This window comes from Mandrillus leucophaeus, unplaced genomic scaffold (genome assembly GCF_000951045.1).
Source record: "Mandrillus leucophaeus isolate KB7577 unplaced genomic scaffold, Mleu.le_1.0 Scaffold721, whole genome shotgun sequence".
Classification (NCBI taxonomy): domain Eukaryota; kingdom Metazoa; phylum Chordata; class Mammalia; order Primates; family Cercopithecidae; genus Mandrillus; species Mandrillus leucophaeus.
Genome location: NW_012107820.1, coordinates 396,012 through 413,384, shown reverse-complemented (window position 1 = coordinate 413,384; position 17,373 = coordinate 396,012). Strand labels below are relative to the sequence as shown.

General features: G+C 39.3%; 1 protein-coding gene across 1 annotated transcript in view; it reads left to right on the top strand.

Annotated features, from left to right (window-relative positions):
* The window catches only part of SLC16A12 (solute carrier family 16, member 12), a 26,857-nt gene extending 9,484 nt beyond the window's left edge, over window positions 1-17,373 (top strand). Inside the window, exons 2-6 of the mRNA XM_011965364.1 lie at window positions 6,564-6,667; window positions 9,173-9,316; window positions 11,238-11,817; window positions 14,083-14,342; window positions 17,056-17,373. Of these exons, the coding sequence (XP_011820754.1) occupies window positions 6,564-6,667; window positions 9,173-9,316; window positions 11,238-11,817; window positions 14,083-14,342; window positions 17,056-17,318 (1,351 nt within the window). The 3' untranslated portion in view covers window positions 17,319-17,373. The remainder of the gene's footprint in view (window positions 1-6,563; window positions 6,668-9,172; window positions 9,317-11,237; window positions 11,818-14,082; window positions 14,343-17,055) is intronic.

The following is a 17,373-nucleotide window of genomic DNA, read 5'->3' as shown; positions in this document are numbered from 1 at the left end:
CCAGTCGATCATTGATGGACATTTGGGTTGGTTCCAAGTCTTTGCTATTGTGAATAGTGCCACAATAAACATATGTGTGCTTGTGTCTTCATAGCAGAATGATTTATAATCCTTTGAGTATATATCCAGTAATGGGATTGCTGGGTCAAATGGTATTTCTAGTTCTATATCCTTAAGGAATTGCCACACTGTCTTCCACAATGGTTGAACTAGTTTACAGTCCCACCAACAGTGTAAAAGTGTTCCTGTTTCTCCACAACCTCTCCAGTGCCTGTTGTTTCCTGACTTTTTAATGATGGCCATTCTAACTGGTGTGAGATGGTATCTCATTGTGGTTTTGATTTGCATTTCTCTGATGACAAGTGATGATGAGCATTTTTTCATGTGTCTGTTGGCTGCATAAATGTCTTCTTTTGAGAAGTGTCTGTTCATATCCTTTGCCACCTTTTTGATGGGGTGGTTTAATTTTTTTTCTTGTAAATTTGTTTAAGTTCTTTCTAGATTCTGGATATTAGCCCTTTGTCAGATGAGTGGATTACAAAAATTTTCTCGCATTCTGCAGGTTGCCCGTTCACTCTGATGGTAGTTTCTTTTGCTGTGCAGAAGCTCTTTAATTTGATTAGATCCCATTTGTCTATTTTGACTTTTGTTGCCATTGCTTTTGGTGTTTAATCATGAAGTCCTAACTCATGCCTATGTCCTGAATGGTATTGTCTAGGTTTTCTTCTAGGATTTTTTTGGTTTTAGGTCTAATATTTAAGTCTTTAATCTGTCTTGAATTAATTCTTGTATAAGGTATAAGGAAGGGATCCAGTTTCAACTTTCCCCATATGGCTAGCCAGTTTTCCCAGCACCATTTATTAAATAGGGAATCCTTTCCCCGTTTGTTATTTTTGTCAGGTTTGTTAAAGATCAGATGGTTATAGATGTGTGGTGTTATTTCTGAGGCTCCTGTTCTGTTCCATTGGTCTATATCTCTGTTTTGGTACCAGTACCAGGCTGTTTGGGTTACTGTAGCCTTGTAGTATAGTTTGAAATCAGGTAGGGTGATGCTGCCAGCTTTGTTCTTTTTGCTTAGGATTGTCTTGGCAATGCAGGCTCTTTTTTGGTTCCGTACGAACTTTAAAGTAGTTTCTTCCAATTCTGTGAAGAAAGGCATTGGTAGCTTGATGGGGATGGCATTGAAGCTATAAATTACCTTGGGCAGTATGGCCATTTTCAAGATACTGATTCTTCCTATCCATGAGCATGGAATGTTCTTTCATTTGTTTGTGTCCTCTTTTATTTCTTTGAGCAGTGGTTTGTAGTTCTCCTTGAAGAGGTCTTTCACATCCCTTGTAAGTTGGATTCCTAGGTATTTTATTCTCTTTGAAGCAATTGTGAATGGGAGTTCACTCATAATTTGACTCTCTGTCTGTTATTGGCGTATAGGAATGATTGAGATTTTTGCACATTGATTTTGTATCCTGACACTTTGCTGAAGTTGCTTATCAGCTCTAGGAGCTTTTGGGCTGAGATGATGGGGTTTTCTAAATATACAATCATGTCATCTGCAAACAAGGACAATTTGACTTCCTCTTTTCCTAATTGAATACCCTTTATTTCTTTCACTTCCCTGATTGCCCTGGCCAGAACTTCCAACACTATGTTGAATAGGAGTGGTGAGTGAGGGCATCCCTGTCTTGTGGCAGTTTTCAAAGGGAATGCTTCCAGTTTTTGCCAATTCAGAATGATATTGGCTGTGGGTTTGTCATAAATAGCTCTTATTATTTTGAGATACGTTCCATCAATACTTAGTTTATTGTGAGTTTTTAGCATGAAGGGAATGTTGAATTTTATTGAAGGCTTTTTCTCCATCTGTTGAGATAATCATGTGGTTTTTGTCTTTGGTTCTGTTTATATGATGGATTACATTTATTGATTTGTGTATGTTGAACCAGTCTTGCATCCCAGGGATGAAGCCAACTTGTTCTTGGTGGATAAGTTTTTTGATGTGCTGCTGAATTCGGTTTACCAGTATTTTATTGAGGATTTTTGCATCGATGTTCATCAGGGACATTGGTCTAAAATTCCCTTTTTTTGTTGTTGTGTTTCTGCCAGACTTTGGTATCAGAATGATGCTCACCTCATAAAATGAGTTAGGGAGGATTCTCTCTTTTTCTATTGATTGGAATAGTTTCAGAAGGAATGGTACCAGCTCCTCTTTGTACCTCTGATAGAATTCGGCTGTGAATTCGTCTGGTCCTGGACTTTTTTTGGTTGGTAGGCTATTAATTATTGCCTCAATTTCAGAGCCTGTTATCGGTCTAGTCAGGGATCCAACTTCTTCCTGATTTAGTCTTGGGAATATGTGTCCATGAATTTATCCATTTCTTCTAGATTTTCTAGTTTATTTGCGTAGAGGTGTTTATAGTATTCTCTGATGGTAGTTTGTATTCTGTGATAGTAGTTTGTATTTCTGTGGGGTCTGTGGTGATTTCCCCTTTGTCATTTTTTATCATGTCTATTTGTTTCTTCTCTCTTTTCTTCTTTATTAGTCTTGCTAGTGGTCTATCTATTTGTTGATCTTTTCAAAAAACCAGCTCCTGGATTCATTGATTTTTTTGAGGAGTTTTTCTTGTCTCTGTCTCCTTCAGTTCTGCTCTATTTTAGTTATTTCTTGCCTTCTGCTAGCTTTTGAATTTGTTTGCTCTTGCTTCTCTAGTTCTTTCAATTGTGATGTTAGGGTGTCAATTTTGATCTCTCCTGCTTTCTCTTGTGGGCATTTAGTGCCATAAATTTCCCTCTACACACTGCTTTAAATGTGTCCCAGAGATTCTGGTGTGTTGTGTCTTTGTTCTCATTGGTTTCAAATAACATCTTTATTTCTGCCTTCATTTTGTTATTTATCCAGTAGTCATTCAGGAGCAGGTTGTTCAGTTTCCATGTAGTTATGCGGTTTTGAGTGAATTTCTTAATCCTGAGTGCTAATTTGATTGCACTGTGGTCTGAGAGACAGTTTATTGAGATTTCTGTTCTTTTACATTTGCTGAGGAGTGGTTTACTTCCAACTATGTGGCCAATTTTGGAATAAGTGCAATGTGGTGCTGAGAAGAATATATATTCTGTTGATTTGGGGTGGAGAGCTCTGTAGATGTCTATTAGGTCTGCTTGATGCAGAGCTGAGTTCAAGTCCTCGATATCCTTATTAACCTTCTGTCTTGTTGATCTGTCTCATATTGACAGTGGGGTGTTAAAGTCTCCCATTATTATTGTGTGGGAGTCTAAGTCTCTTTGTAGGTTTCTAAGGATTTGCTTTATGTATCTGGGTGCTCCTGTATTGAGTGCATATATATTTAGGATAGTTAGCTCTTCTTGTTGAATTGATCCCTTTACCATTATGTATTGGCCTTCTTTGTGTCTTTTGATCTTTGTTGCTTTAAAGTCTGTTTTATCAGAGACTCCCCTTCCTTTTTTTTTTCTTTCCATTTGCTTGGTAGATCTTCTCCATCCCTTTATTGTGAACTTGCATGTGTCTCTGCATGTGAGATGGGTGTCCTGAATACAACACACTGATGACTCCTGAGTCTTTATTCAGTGGGCCAGTCTGTGTCTTTTAATTGGGACATTTATCCTATTTACATTTAAGGTTAATATTGTTATGTGTGAATTTGATCCTGTCATTATGATGTTAGCTGGTTAGTTTGCCCATTAGTTGATGCAGTTCCTTCCTAGCATCGATGGTCTTTACAATTTGGCATGTTTTTGCAGTGGCTGGTACTGATTGTTCCTTTCCATGTTTAGTGCTTCCTTCAGGAGCTCTTGTAGGGCAGGCCTGGTGGTGACAAAATCTCTCACCTTTTGCTTGTCTGTGAAAGATTTTATTTCTTCTTCATTTATGAAGCTTAGTTTGGCTAGATATGAAATTCTGGGTTGAAAATTCTTTTCTTTAAGAACGTTGAATATTGGCCCCCAGTCTCTTCTGACTTGCAGGGTTTCTGCCAAGAGATCCGTGTTAGTCTGATAGGCTTCCCTTTGTGGATAACCCGACCTTTCTCTCTGGCTGCCCTTAGCATTTTTTCTTTCATTTTAACCTTGGTGAATCTGACAATTAGGTGTCTTGGGGCTGCTCTTCTTGAGGAGTATCTTTGTGGTGTTCTCTGTATTTCCTGAATATGAATATTGGCCTGCCTTGCTAGCTTGGGGAAGTTCTCCTGGATAATATCCTGAAGAGTGTTTTCCAGCTTGGTTCCATTCTCCCCATCACTTTGAGGGCCACCAATCAAACATAGATTTGGTCTTTTCACATAGTCCCATATTTCTTGGAGCCTTTGTTCATTTCTTTTTACTCTTTTTTCTCTAAACTTCTCTTCTCATTTCATTTCATTAATTTGATCTTCAATCGCTGATACCCTTTCTTCCACTTGATCAAATCAGCTACTGAAGCTTGTGCATACGTCACATAGTTTTCATGCCATGGTTTTCAGCTCCATCAGGTCATTTAAGGTCTTCTCTATGCTATTTATTCTAGTTAGCCATTCGTCTCATCTTTTTTCAAGGTTTTTAGCTTCCTTGCAGTGGGTTTGAACATCCTCCTTTAGCTTGGAGAAGTTCGTTATTACTGAAGCCTACTTCTATCAACTCGTCAAAGTCATTCTCCATCCAGCTTTGTTCCATTGCTGATGAGAAGCTGTGATCCTTTGGAGGAGAAGAAGTGCTCTGGTTTTTCAAATTTTCAGCTTTTCTTCTCTGGTTTCTGCCCATCTTTGCGGTTTTATCTACCTTTGGTCTTTGATGATGGTGACCTACAGATGGGGTTTTGGTGTGGATGTCCTTTTTGTTTATGTTGATGCTATTCCTTTCAGTTTGTTAGTTTTCCTTCTAATAGTCAGGTTCCTCAGCTGCAGGTCTGTTGGAGTTTACTGGAGGTCCACTCCAGACCCTCTTTGCCTGGGTATCACCAGCAGAGGCTGCAAAACAGCAAATATTGCAGCCTGATCCTTCCTCCGGAAGCTTCGTCTGAGAGGGGTATCCGGCTGTATGAGGCGTCAGTCGGCCCATACTGGGAGGTGTCTCCCAGTTAGGCTACATGGGGGTCAGGGACCCACTTAAGGAAACAGTCTGTCCATTCTCAGAGCTCAAACACTGTGCTGGGAGAACCACTGCTCTCTTCAGAGCTGTAAGACAGGGATGTTTAAGTCTGCAGAAATTTCTGCTCCCTTTTGTTCAGCTATGCCCTGCCTCCAGAAGTGGAGTCTATAGAGGCAAGCAGGCCTCATTGAGCTGCAGTGGGCTCCACCCAGTTCGAGCTTTCAGCCGCTTTGTTTACCTACTCAAGCCTCAGCAATGGCAGGCGCCCCTCCCTCAGCCAGGCTGCAGTCTCACAGGCTGATCTTGGACTGCTGCACTAGCAGGGAGCAAGGCTCCATGGGCGTGGGACCTTCTGAGTTTGGCATGGGATATAATCTCCTGGTGTGCTGTTTGCTGAGACCATTGGAAAAGTGTAGTATTTAGGTGGCAGTGTCCCAGTTTTCCTGGTACAATCTGTCACGGCTTCCCTTGCCTAGGAAAGGGAAATCCCCTGACCCCTTGTGCTTCCCAGGTGAAGCAATGCCCCACCCTGTTCAGCTCACCCTCCATGGGCTACACCCACTGTCCAACCAGTCCCAGTGAGATGAACCAGGTATCTCAGTTGGAAATGCAGAAATCACCCATCTTCTGCATCAATCACACTGGGAGCTGCAGACCAGAGCTGTTCCTATTCGGCCATCCAGGAAATTTTCTATTTACATAGACTGTTTTTACAAAATAAGTTCTTACTGTATGGACTGTTTGGTAACTAACTTATTTTTTACTTAACACTATGTTGCAAATTTATTTCCAAATCAATACATACAGATCAACATCATGATTTTTAAGACATACTATTTTATTTTATTGATATGCCATAATTTATTTAACCAGTCCTTTATTGATGAACAGTCACATTAGTTATGATATTTGGCTATTCTCCAGAATATATCCTCTTATATATCTATTATTATTCTATCCCTCAGAATTTATCATTTTATATACATATATATAATTTTATAGACTAAACTAGTTCTCCAGAATATATCCTTTTATCTATCTATCTATCTATCTATCTATCTATCTATCAATCAATCATCAATATCACCTGATTATTTCCTTTATATAAATCCTAGAAATGACAATGCTGGTGATATATAATTCTTTATTGTCAAATCTTAATTTGTATAATAACCTCTTAGAAGAAGTTAGCAAAATACAAAAACAAATAAGAATCCATGTTCTTGACCTGCTTTTGTTTCTATAAAACCTTCTTTAGAGCAGTGGTCTTCACATCTACTTGGCTTTAGTATAGCCCATGTGGTGGTTGAACACTTGTTCTTCTTGTTCTCCAGCATGGCCCAAATGGTCAACTTCTGATTTCCCACTTATTATAGTCTAGCAATTAAAACCCTTGGAGACAGGACCAGCTAATTGAACCAGGCATTTTAAGTTCTGGCTCAAATGCATGCTCATTCACTTTTTGTATAAAATGCCTGCATTGTATTTTTCAGATGTATCTCAATTTTTTTTGTGGAGTTCCAGACATACTTCACTCAGGATTACGCACAAACGGCATGGATCCATTCCATTGTAGATTGTGTAACCATGCTCTGTGGTGAGTATCACTTGCTAGGATAGGGAATTACTGGCCACTGTTGAACTGCATATGACAATGACGTTCCACTGACTTTGATTACCAGTTTTTCCAAGTAGAAGGGCTACATTAAAAACTGGCCAGGACTATATAATATAAAGAAAAGATCAATCCTACCTTCAGCCAAAACCAACCAGACTTGCTCTTGTAATTAATGGTCTTCACTGATGTCAGGTAGAACAGTTAGATAATACACTCAAAAGAACCCATAAGATTTGGTTCTTCCATATAGTGATAGGATGCTGAACATTCTAGAACCTGTACTGATTTTGGAAGCAATTTACAGTATATGCTTGGCTTCTCTCTTCCAAATGCTATGGCCTTCTCATTGTCCAGTTATGTAAATGGTTATCGATAGTACCATGAGCCATTTCTATACAGTAATGAGTGCCAACAGTGTTGTATCACATCTCAAGTCTTGGATTGCATTCTGTTCCTTTCCCAAGGACTTGACATTTGGCTCATGGATTTCATCTTTATCATGTATAAATCTTCATGCTTACAGAAGTATTGGGGAAGGATAGGATTATGTCGTCATGAGATAAACATATTCATTATGGGTGTAATTTCATTCAAGAAACTCCAAACATGTTATATAAGGTATATAGGGTGTTCTAGAAATGTATGGAATTAACATTCCATCTGTGTAGTAGAGTACAACAGACCTGGCATTTGTTTAAAATAAATTTCACACTCACATTATTAAACTGATGTCTTAGAGAGTTTCTAAGATTAAATCAAATTGTTTTTAGCTTAGACCCACTGAATCCATTCATTTAAATGAGTTCTGAGTATTTTAGGAAATGTTCATCTCTTCAAGCCATGTCTTAGTGGCAAAAGGGAAATAATACCTGTATTCAGTAACTCATAGTACCATTTTATTCCATTCTAGGTACTGACTCATACTTCTTTTTGGAAAAAAATACACATACTCAGGAATCAGTTAAATTGTAACTGAAATGTATAATATTTGTTTAGTTGGGGGAAGCTGAGAGCAGTTCTAAGACTAAAAGCAGATTTCATGAGAAGGCTAAATCAACTCTACTCTTTCAACTAATAAGAAGGTCTTAAGGGATCAAAAAATCATATATTTGAGTTTTAGAGCCTGTCTTTTTTTTTTAAACCACTTGATTTTCAGGGTCTCATTATTAGTCACAGCATTTGCATCAGCACACCAAAGAAGCCATGCTTGTCTTCTCAGAGGATAAAGGTGACTCATTTCCCTCATTTCTATCTTTTGGAGGATATTCATAATCTCCCAAATAGGGAGAAATGACCTTAGGTGACCAATATGGTCCCAATGACTGTGTGAAGCTTTGAGTAGGGTTATGTCAGAAGCAACATATTTAAATTCTATGCAAGATCAAGAGGCCTGTTGTAAGCAATTACCATATACCTACCTCCTCACCTTGTAACATAATATTAGAACATTAAAGTTCAGAGTATGGATGAGAGTCTGCAGAATCACATGTGGGACACCCACTGGGAACGGATCTGCTCTGTGATGAACAGAGAAGCTACCAGTTGAGTTGGCCCCCAGTTTCAGTCTGATCGATACGAAAATGATCATACTCTTCAAACACCTAGAAAATCAGCTCTTCTGATCTTGCTACTAAAAGTTACTGATGTCAGCATGAATTTTTCCTTAGAAGGAAACTCACATGCCTTCCTCACCCATCACTCCTGCCATTAGTCAGAGAGACCCAAAGAGTAAGGGGCAGAAATAACCTCACAATCAGTGTTAGGTGCTCTTGTTGGTGACCTTGGGCCATGCCATATACCCCTGAACTTCAGTTCCTTTTTGGCCTCTTCTGGCTTTACTTAATGTTCTATGAGCCTTGAGGTCAACATAATTCTGATACACTGACTGGTAAGCCACAAGTCGAGTGAGACCAACCAGAATGTCACCATGTGCATGAAGCATTTTGCTTAGATTTTCTGGGCTTTGATATCTCAACTACAGGGCCTGCTGAAGCCTGAAAACAGGGCCAGATTGTGGAATTTGTCTATGATCTCTCTCCCTGGTCTTTTACTGCATAACACTGCTGGTCACATGGTGTTATCCACTTTCTTTCTCCACCAATTAATTGTCACCATTATTGCTAATGATATAGGATCAACACTATAGTAAGCATCCCTGTGCAAGTGACATGTAATTTAGAGAAAGTTGATCCACTGTTTAAAAAGCACCTTACAGTCCTGCCAGTATGACTATAATAGAATGAAGAGGAATGAGCCTTGAAATGCAGGTCAGGACACTTGAGTTCTATTCCAGCCCTGCTGCTTATTGTCTGTGGGACCGTGGACAATCACTTCCTTTGTCTGGGCCTCAGTTTGCAAAGCTGCAGAATTAATAGGGTGGGCCCAATGCTTTAAAGGTTCTCTGCTCTGTCAATGCCACATCACAGCCTTTTCACAGTGCCCTCAAGGCCTTTCTGTTGAACCTATTTCTTATTGTTTTTGAAGCTCCACTTGGGAGTGTTGTCAGTAACCATTTATCCTGTCAAGTGGGAATCATGCTGGGTGGCTTGCTTGCATCTACCGGACTCATCCTGAGCTCATTTGCCACGAGTCTGAAACATCTCTACCTCACTCTGGGAGTTCTTACAGGTAAGGGCACCTGGTACCACCTGTCTCACGCCACTCCATCCAGGGGGTTCCAAGCACATCAACAGAGAAGTAACTCATAAAATATTCGTTTTGTTAGATGTATAATTTAGTTGACCTAGCTTATGTTTACCTACCTAGCAGTTAAACAGAGCTGGAAATGAGATTATATTACCCTAATGAAAATGCATCTCCACTTTAATTCAGCCAGATGGCAAAAGCAACTGCAGCTTTCTCTTCGGAATTAGTGTATGGCTGAGATTCTGTACTCAGAAGAAACAAGATATTACCCAGGGCAACGTGAATTTTCAGCAATGGTCATTCTTCCAACCATTGCCAAGACATTAAAATACTATTGACAGTCAATCTGAGTTGCTCCTGCTTTGTAATGAATATTGCTGTCCAATAAATGGGAGTTTCTAATTTTAAAAAAGCCCTTTATTGTGAATATTCTTATATTATGCATTCTTTCTCAATGCTATAACTTTAGCAAATTATAATAAATCCCACGGGTAAAAAACAATATGTACAGTCAATAAATCACACTTACAGAGACGGCGTAGGATCAAGATGAGTTGGCTGTGGGACTGCAGTAGGAGTTTGCCCATCACTCAGAGGGGTGTGGAGAGTAGCGCCAACTCCTGTCTGGGCATTGTGCCATTGGTGTGGCGTGAATAAGGTCAATAAAGGATGTAACCTCATAGTGAGGCTATAAATTTGGCTGTGTTAGCTAAAGAAGGTACATCCACCCCTAATAACCCAAAGAACCTGACTGCTGCTATGGTGACCAGTGGATCCCAGTTTACCAGGCACTGTCCTGGTTTTAACACTGAAAGTCCCACATCCAGAAACCCCTGAGTCCAGGCAACTCTGGGTTGCTGGCTACCCTACACTGCAGATGAAAGCAGGAGCTTCAGAAGGTGATTCTCTTTTTCCTTCTCTGACATTCTAGTTGCCATAAAATCTAGGCTCAAAGCCCCTCAGATTTTCTTTACTTAAGAAGTCATAGAAGTGGATCTTTTTTTTTTTTTTTTTGAGACAGGATCTATCTGACTCTGTCCTCAGGCTGGAGTGCAGTGGCACAATCTCAGCTGCAACCTCTGTCTCCTGGGCTCAAGCCATCCTCCCCCTTCAGCCTCCTGAGTAGCTGAGACTACAGGTGCATGCCACCACACCTGGCTAATTTTTTTTTTTTTCCAGAGATGGGGTTTTGCCATATTGCCCAGGCTAGTCTCAAACTCCTGAGCTCAAGTGGTCTGCCTGCCTCAGCCTCCCACAGCGCTGGGATTACAGGCATAAGCCACTGCACCCAGCCCAAAAGTTGAAGGTCTCTAGAAAGCTTTCTCTAGAGCGTCAACATTTGTCTCCTGACCTTAAGAGATGTTTTCACATATGTGAAAATATACATTGCTATGTTCACATATAAAACTGGCATAATGTTTCCCAACTATGTAAAATTACCCTGGAATTTTCATAGTTGTATATGCTATTTGAATCCAAATTCCAGCGTGGTACAGATTATCAGTGTTGTGTCTTCATAGGCCGTGAAGAGTTGAGGCAATTGTCTGGATTATTTAAGTTAAAAAATGGAGGAGGTGATGAGTTTCTTTGGTTGACATTATCCAGATTTTCTAGTGAATTCCAATGTAGTTCATATAATGCTTTTTATGTTCTTCATTTAACTTTGTTTATGAAGTCACATTTCCTTAAGGGTGTTCTCCCTAAGAAGAAAGTCATGTATATTCTACATTTGCCAAATTGTGAATGACTGGTGAGGGGAGACTCATTTTAAGTTTGGTGTAAAAAGCAGCTTTAAAAGCGTTTAATGAGAGGTCAGATTCTCTTTAATATGAATCATTGTATTCTGAGATATCGTTGGCTGTTTATGGTACATCAGCACTCATAGAGTTCTCTTTATCCTCAGGTCTGGGATTTGCACTTTGTTACTCTCCAGCTATTGCCATGGTTGGCAAGTACTTCAGCAGACGGAAAGCCCTTGCTTACGGTATTGCCATGTCAGGAAGTGGCATTGGCACCTTCATCCTGGCTCCTGTGGTTCAGCTCCTTATTGAACAGTTTTCCTGGCGGGGAGCCTTACTCATTCTTGGGGGCTTTGTCTTGAATCTCTGTGTTTGTGGTGCCTTGATGAGGCCAATTACTCTTAAAGAGGATCACACAACTCCAGAGCAGAACCATGTCTGTAGAACTCAGAAAGAAGACTTTAAGCGGGTGTCTCCCTATTCATCTTTGACCAAAGAATGGGCACAGACTTGCCTCTGTTGCTGTTTGCAGCAAGAGTACAGTTTTTTACTGATGTCAGACTTTGTTGTGTTAGCCATCTCCGTTCTGTTTATGGCTTATGGCTGCAGCCCTCTCTTTGTGTACTTGGTGCCTTATGCTTTGAGTGTTGGAGTGAGTCATCAGCAAGCTGCTTTTCTTATGTCCATACTTGGAGTGATTGACATTATTGGCAATATTACATTTGGATGGCTGACCGACAGAAGGTAAAATTCATGAAACTACAATTGGTTCCCTACCAGGGGACTTTAAGCCTTGAGTTTCTCCTCAGCTCCTTACCCTGTAGAATACCTAGGTCTGAATAATGTTAATAAGTCTGCAGTATCTGAAGGCATCTCCCTTGCTGGTTCTTCTAGATCAGAGGTTGGCAAAATTTTCTGTAAAGGGACAGATAGTAAACATTTTTGGCTTTGTAGGCCAAGTGTTCTTCATCACAGCTATCCAACTCTGCTATTATAGTACAAAACAGCCACAGACAATATGTAAACAAAAGAGAGTGGCTATGTTCCAATAAGACTTTATGCAAACTGAAATGTGAATTTCTCTTATAATTTTCATGTGTCACAAAATATTGTTCTTTTGATTTTTTCCAACCATTTTTAAACGGAAAAACCATTCTTAGTTCACAGGTAGTACAAAAAGAGGTCGTGGGCCAGATGTGTCTAAATTGCAGAAGCCTAGGGTAACTACAGGTTCTGGTGGTAGATTTAAGATTTAATTCCATCCTAAGATGAGTCAGTCCTCAAGCAAGGCAACTTCTGGCTGGGTGTGGTGGTGTTAGTTTATTTTGAACCACTCCTGACTGGCAATGGAAAAAGGAGCAGAATCCAATTCAGGCAGGAGGGCCAGGTGCAATGATAACACATTATCTGTAGCCACATATTTATGTTTGACAATGCAAATTGCAAATAATTTCCTTGTAATTGTAGGCTTAGAAACCAAAGTTATAAGAAATCTACGAAGTAATTTCTTCAGCAAATGCTCATCTGTTTGGACTGAAGAATGCATATTCTCCTAAATGGTGAACCATTCACACTTGAGAGGTGACTTGCAGAGCTAATACCATCATGTAGCTTCTCACAAATTATGTTTTTGGCAATTAATCAGGATCCAACTGCCATTCTCCAGTGTTATGAATATGATATTTAGTATTAATTGGACATTTGTAATGGTTAAAGAAGAAGGAGAAGAGCAAAGAGTACCTATTTTCACAATCAAATAACTCAGCAAGAAGCAGCCAGGTGTAGGTCTAATGGAGGCATCTCTAGTCTGAGGCATACTAGACCTAAGTTCTTGCACTGACTCTGCTCCTTATTAACCCTGTAACCTACAGAAAGTCACCTAATCTTCAGATCCACATTGATCTCTCTCTGTAAAATGAGCCAATGCAATATTTGCCTGTTGACCTTATTACTATTTTGTGAGGTTCAAATGAGGCTGTGAGTAGAAAAATGTTTGTAAAGCATAAGCTGTTGGAGCTGACATTATACAGAGTCTTTGAAATAATTCATATCATAGATGGGTTTGGAGTTATCAGGAAAATTAATGGGAATACCACTAAGACTTTGTCCTAGTCCAAGACCTCCATCATCTCTGGCAAACCATTTTAATGTCTTTGTATTACAGTTTCCCCTTTGTGTAACCACTTGGGTTATTGCGTATTTATATACCAATGGATAACATATCTAAAAGCATCTAATAAGGTAGACTGCTAGGAAAATTACCCTCCTGACCCTTTACGTCAAGCTTGTCCAACCTGCAGCCCATGGGCTGCCTGCGGCCTGGGATGGCTTTGAATGTGGTCCAATACAAATTTGTAAACTTTCTTACAACATTTTGAGATTTATGCACACACTCTTTCTTTCTTTCTTTCTCTTTTTCTTTCTTTCTTTCTTTCTTTCTTTCTTTCTTTCTTTCTTTCTTTTTCTTTCTTTCTTTCTTTCTTTCTTCCTTTCTTTCTTTTCTTCCTTCCTTCCTTCCTTTCTTTCCTTTCCTTTCCTCTTTCCTTTCTTTCTTTTTTTTTCATCAGCTATCATTAGTGTTAGTTTATTTTATGTGTGGCCCAAGACAATTATTCTTCTTCCAATGTGGCCCAGGGAAGTCAAAAGATTGGAGACCCCTGCTCTACATTTTATTTCACGACTACTTTCAGAGTAACCCTGTGAGATAAGTAACCTTTCCATTTTATAGCTAAAGAAATTGAGTTAGGCAGGCAGTGGGTGGCAGAAATACTTTTAATATTCTACCTTTCTAATTTTGAAGCATATATTCTTTCTACCGCACCATGCTTACTGGGGAGATGAATTCTTGCATTTGCAAAAAGGAAAGATAGGAAGACAACATAGATAACACACAATGGGAAAGCCATCTCTGTAAATAACTGCAGTGCTTACTGCTACATAGCCGTGGCTCTAAAGCTCTTTTACAGAATGTGTACATCCTGCACTCATTCTTGTTCTTCATATCAACAGGTGTCTGAAGAATTACCAGTACGTTTGCTACCTCTTTGCTGTGGGAATGGATGGACTCTGCTATCTCTGCCTTCCAATGCTTCAAAGTCTCCCTCTGCTCGTGCCTTTCTCTTGTACCTTTGGCTACTTTGATGGTGCCTACGTGACTTTGATCCCAGTAGTGACCACAGAGATAGTGGGGACCACCTCTTTGTCATCAGCGCTTGGTGTGGTATATTTCCTTCACGCAGTGCCATACTTGGTGAGCCCACCCATCGCAGGTAAGTTTCCAGAGAGAAACCCCAACCACCTTTTCTCTTTGGCATATTGATGTGAAAACAGCAAACTCACATGCAGTCAATGAGAAGAATTGTCAAGAGAGTTGGGGAAGAGTGAAAGAGAAAAGGAACATATGAGCCCTCAAAACTATCTTGGTCCCACCTACATCCTTGTTTTATAATCTTCTTCCAACCAAGTAAGAATCTTAGCCTACCTGGAAAGAGTAAGTCCCAAATTAGGGTCTTGATTGCTTTCCATATTAATGATGGGAGCAGGGGGATGGAGCAGTTGTTTAGCTTTATAAATAAGTAGGGTGCATTCAGAGGGAAGTCTCAGGGGAGAACAGGATTCCAACAGGGGGCAGTGGGTGATGAGGCTGAAATTATAAATGCCAGTGTCATAGTGGAGTGTTTTGGGTGCCTGACAAAGGAACTGGGCTCTATTCTTCAGAGACTATGGATAGTATTAAAGTCTTTATGTAAAAGGATAATATGGTAAAGTGTATATGTTAGAAAATGTGATCTAGCAATTGATCTAGTAACTTAAGAGAGAGGTAGCTAAGATTCCATTCTAATGGTTTAGGAGGCAGCTGATAAAGGCCTAGCTAGGGCTGCTGCAGCAGAAATAAAGATGAGCTCTGGGGGCAAGGAGGAAGTTTTCAAAACAAAATTCAGCAGAATTTAGCATACAGAGGTGAATGAGAGATATAAGTCAAGGATGACTTAGAAAATAATGTCATGGTTGAGAAAATAAAGAAATTAGAGAAAGTGGCTTTGCCTGAAAAATAATGAATATGGTTTTTAGATATGTTGAGATTTCTGAAATATACAGGTAGAAATGCTCAATAGAGCTGTTTAAAGATGAAATATGAGCTTTAATGGATGGCCTGATTTATATATAGATTTGGGAGTCATCATATAAAGCACCCAGAATGTTTTATAAACTCTAAAATGCTATAGAGTAAAGCATGATTAAACAAATAATTTGACAAATATTTATTGTATGCATTAAAGAAGTAATTCAACAAGTATATATTGTGTGTGTAACTAGCATTGTGTTTATCATGCTGGAGAGACCGGAGTAAACAGGTTGGAACTTGTTTCTCCTTCCTAAAGCATGTGGTCTTACACCACCTGCATCAGAGTCTCCTAGGGACCTTATTAAAAATGCAGATTCCTTGACACTCCCACCTAGATCTGAATGTTGAGGATGAGTTCCAGAAATCTATATTTTCAACCAGCTTTGTTGTGATGCTCATGCATGGTAAATATTGAGAATTACTGTTCCATATTATTATCTGCCTAAATTAAAACTGAGAGAGTGAACAAGGTCTCTGAAGACAGGCAAAAGAGAAATAACCCAAAACTTTGCCTAGAAAGAAGGCAGGAATTTTTTTGAGGAAGACACGGTTTCTGCTATTAGCTATTATTGTAAATAGACAGTTTCAGGCTATTTCCAAATCCAGCAATTGGGGTGGAATAAAAACAGCAAACTAGGGGAAATTGTGGCCGCTTCAGTGGTGCAGATGAAAAAATCCTGTTCAGTTTAAACTCCATGGTGATCTTTATGTTTAATGCTCCATTTTTGAAAACTGCCCCCAAAATGTTCCCACATCCTCCCTCCATAGCCTATTTTAGTGCTCACCAACCTTTAGAAACAGTGTCATCCTATCAAAGGTCACAGGACACAAATGAAATTGGGATTCATGAATCTTTTTTTCAGTTCGTGGCCTTCATTGGCAAATCAGACACGATACTCATTACTGGGAATTCGAGGATTAATTCTTATTGTATCATTTTCTTACTTATTTACCTTTCAAATAACAACTCTCTACTCGATCTTTTTTGTTTGATGCTATAGAAATGCACAAGTAAATCAAACAATAACTAAAATATCTGAGAGCAGTTTAAATTCAGGAAATTTTGTGGGACTTATAACAACTTCTACATGCCATTTTCAACTAATGGATTTGAAGTGGGTAAAGAAGAAATCATATACTTCTTTGATGGGTTTTCTTGGCAGATCAGAAAGTTTGAAGGAATTTTAAAAAACCTTGGTTAATTATAAAATAATTGCCTGATGAAGTATAATGTTACCCCACTGGTTTTCTGTCATCGTGGCCCCTATTTTGCATATCATATGCCCGGTTTTCCTCAAAATGTAGAGCTGAGATAGATATTGAGATTAATTTGTTGCAACAAGAGATAAAGAAAAAAAAGCTAGTTTGCATTTGCGAATTCTAAAATGGCCCAAAGTTCTGATTTTTCAAACTGGATAGAGTATAATGACTGAATCCAATTGAAAATGTGATACTGCTTTGAAGCATCATGTTACTCAAAATAGTGTATGGGTGCTGTGACTACTACTAGCATTTTTTACAAATATGTTCTTTTAACACCCTAGGTGAATTATTCCAACTTGAATAATTTAAATGATGCTATTTTTATCTTTTTACCAGATTTCACGGGGTTAATAACTAATATTTACGTTGTGACTACTAAGTACATGATGCTCTTCCAAGCACTTCACATAACAACGATCAATTCACTCTAGAAGTTTTCCTGGAAAACAGAATGTGTTTTTCAGTTGCTGCACAAAATTACAATTGGTGGTGCTGTTGGTCTATTATTAACCTTACAAAGTATTAGAATTTGAGAGTGGGTAAGCAATTGAATTTTCAACTTAACAATATCATTTTGCTGTTGTTTGTTACAGGATGGCTGGTAGATACCACTGGCAGCTACACTGCAGCATTCCTCCTCTGTGGATTTTCAATGATATTTAGTTCTGTTTTGCTTGGCTTTGGTAGACTTGTAAAGAGAATGAGAAAAACCCAGATGCAGTTCATTGCCAAAGAATCCGATCCCAAGCTGCAGCTATGGACCAATGGATCAGTGGCTTATTCTGTGGAGAGAGAATTAGATCAGAAACATGGGGAGCCTGTGGCTACAGCAGTGCCTGGCTACAGCCTCACATGACCAATGGCCTTGAGCCCCAGAATCTTCAGATTTGAGAGAGGTGTGGGGCCAGCAG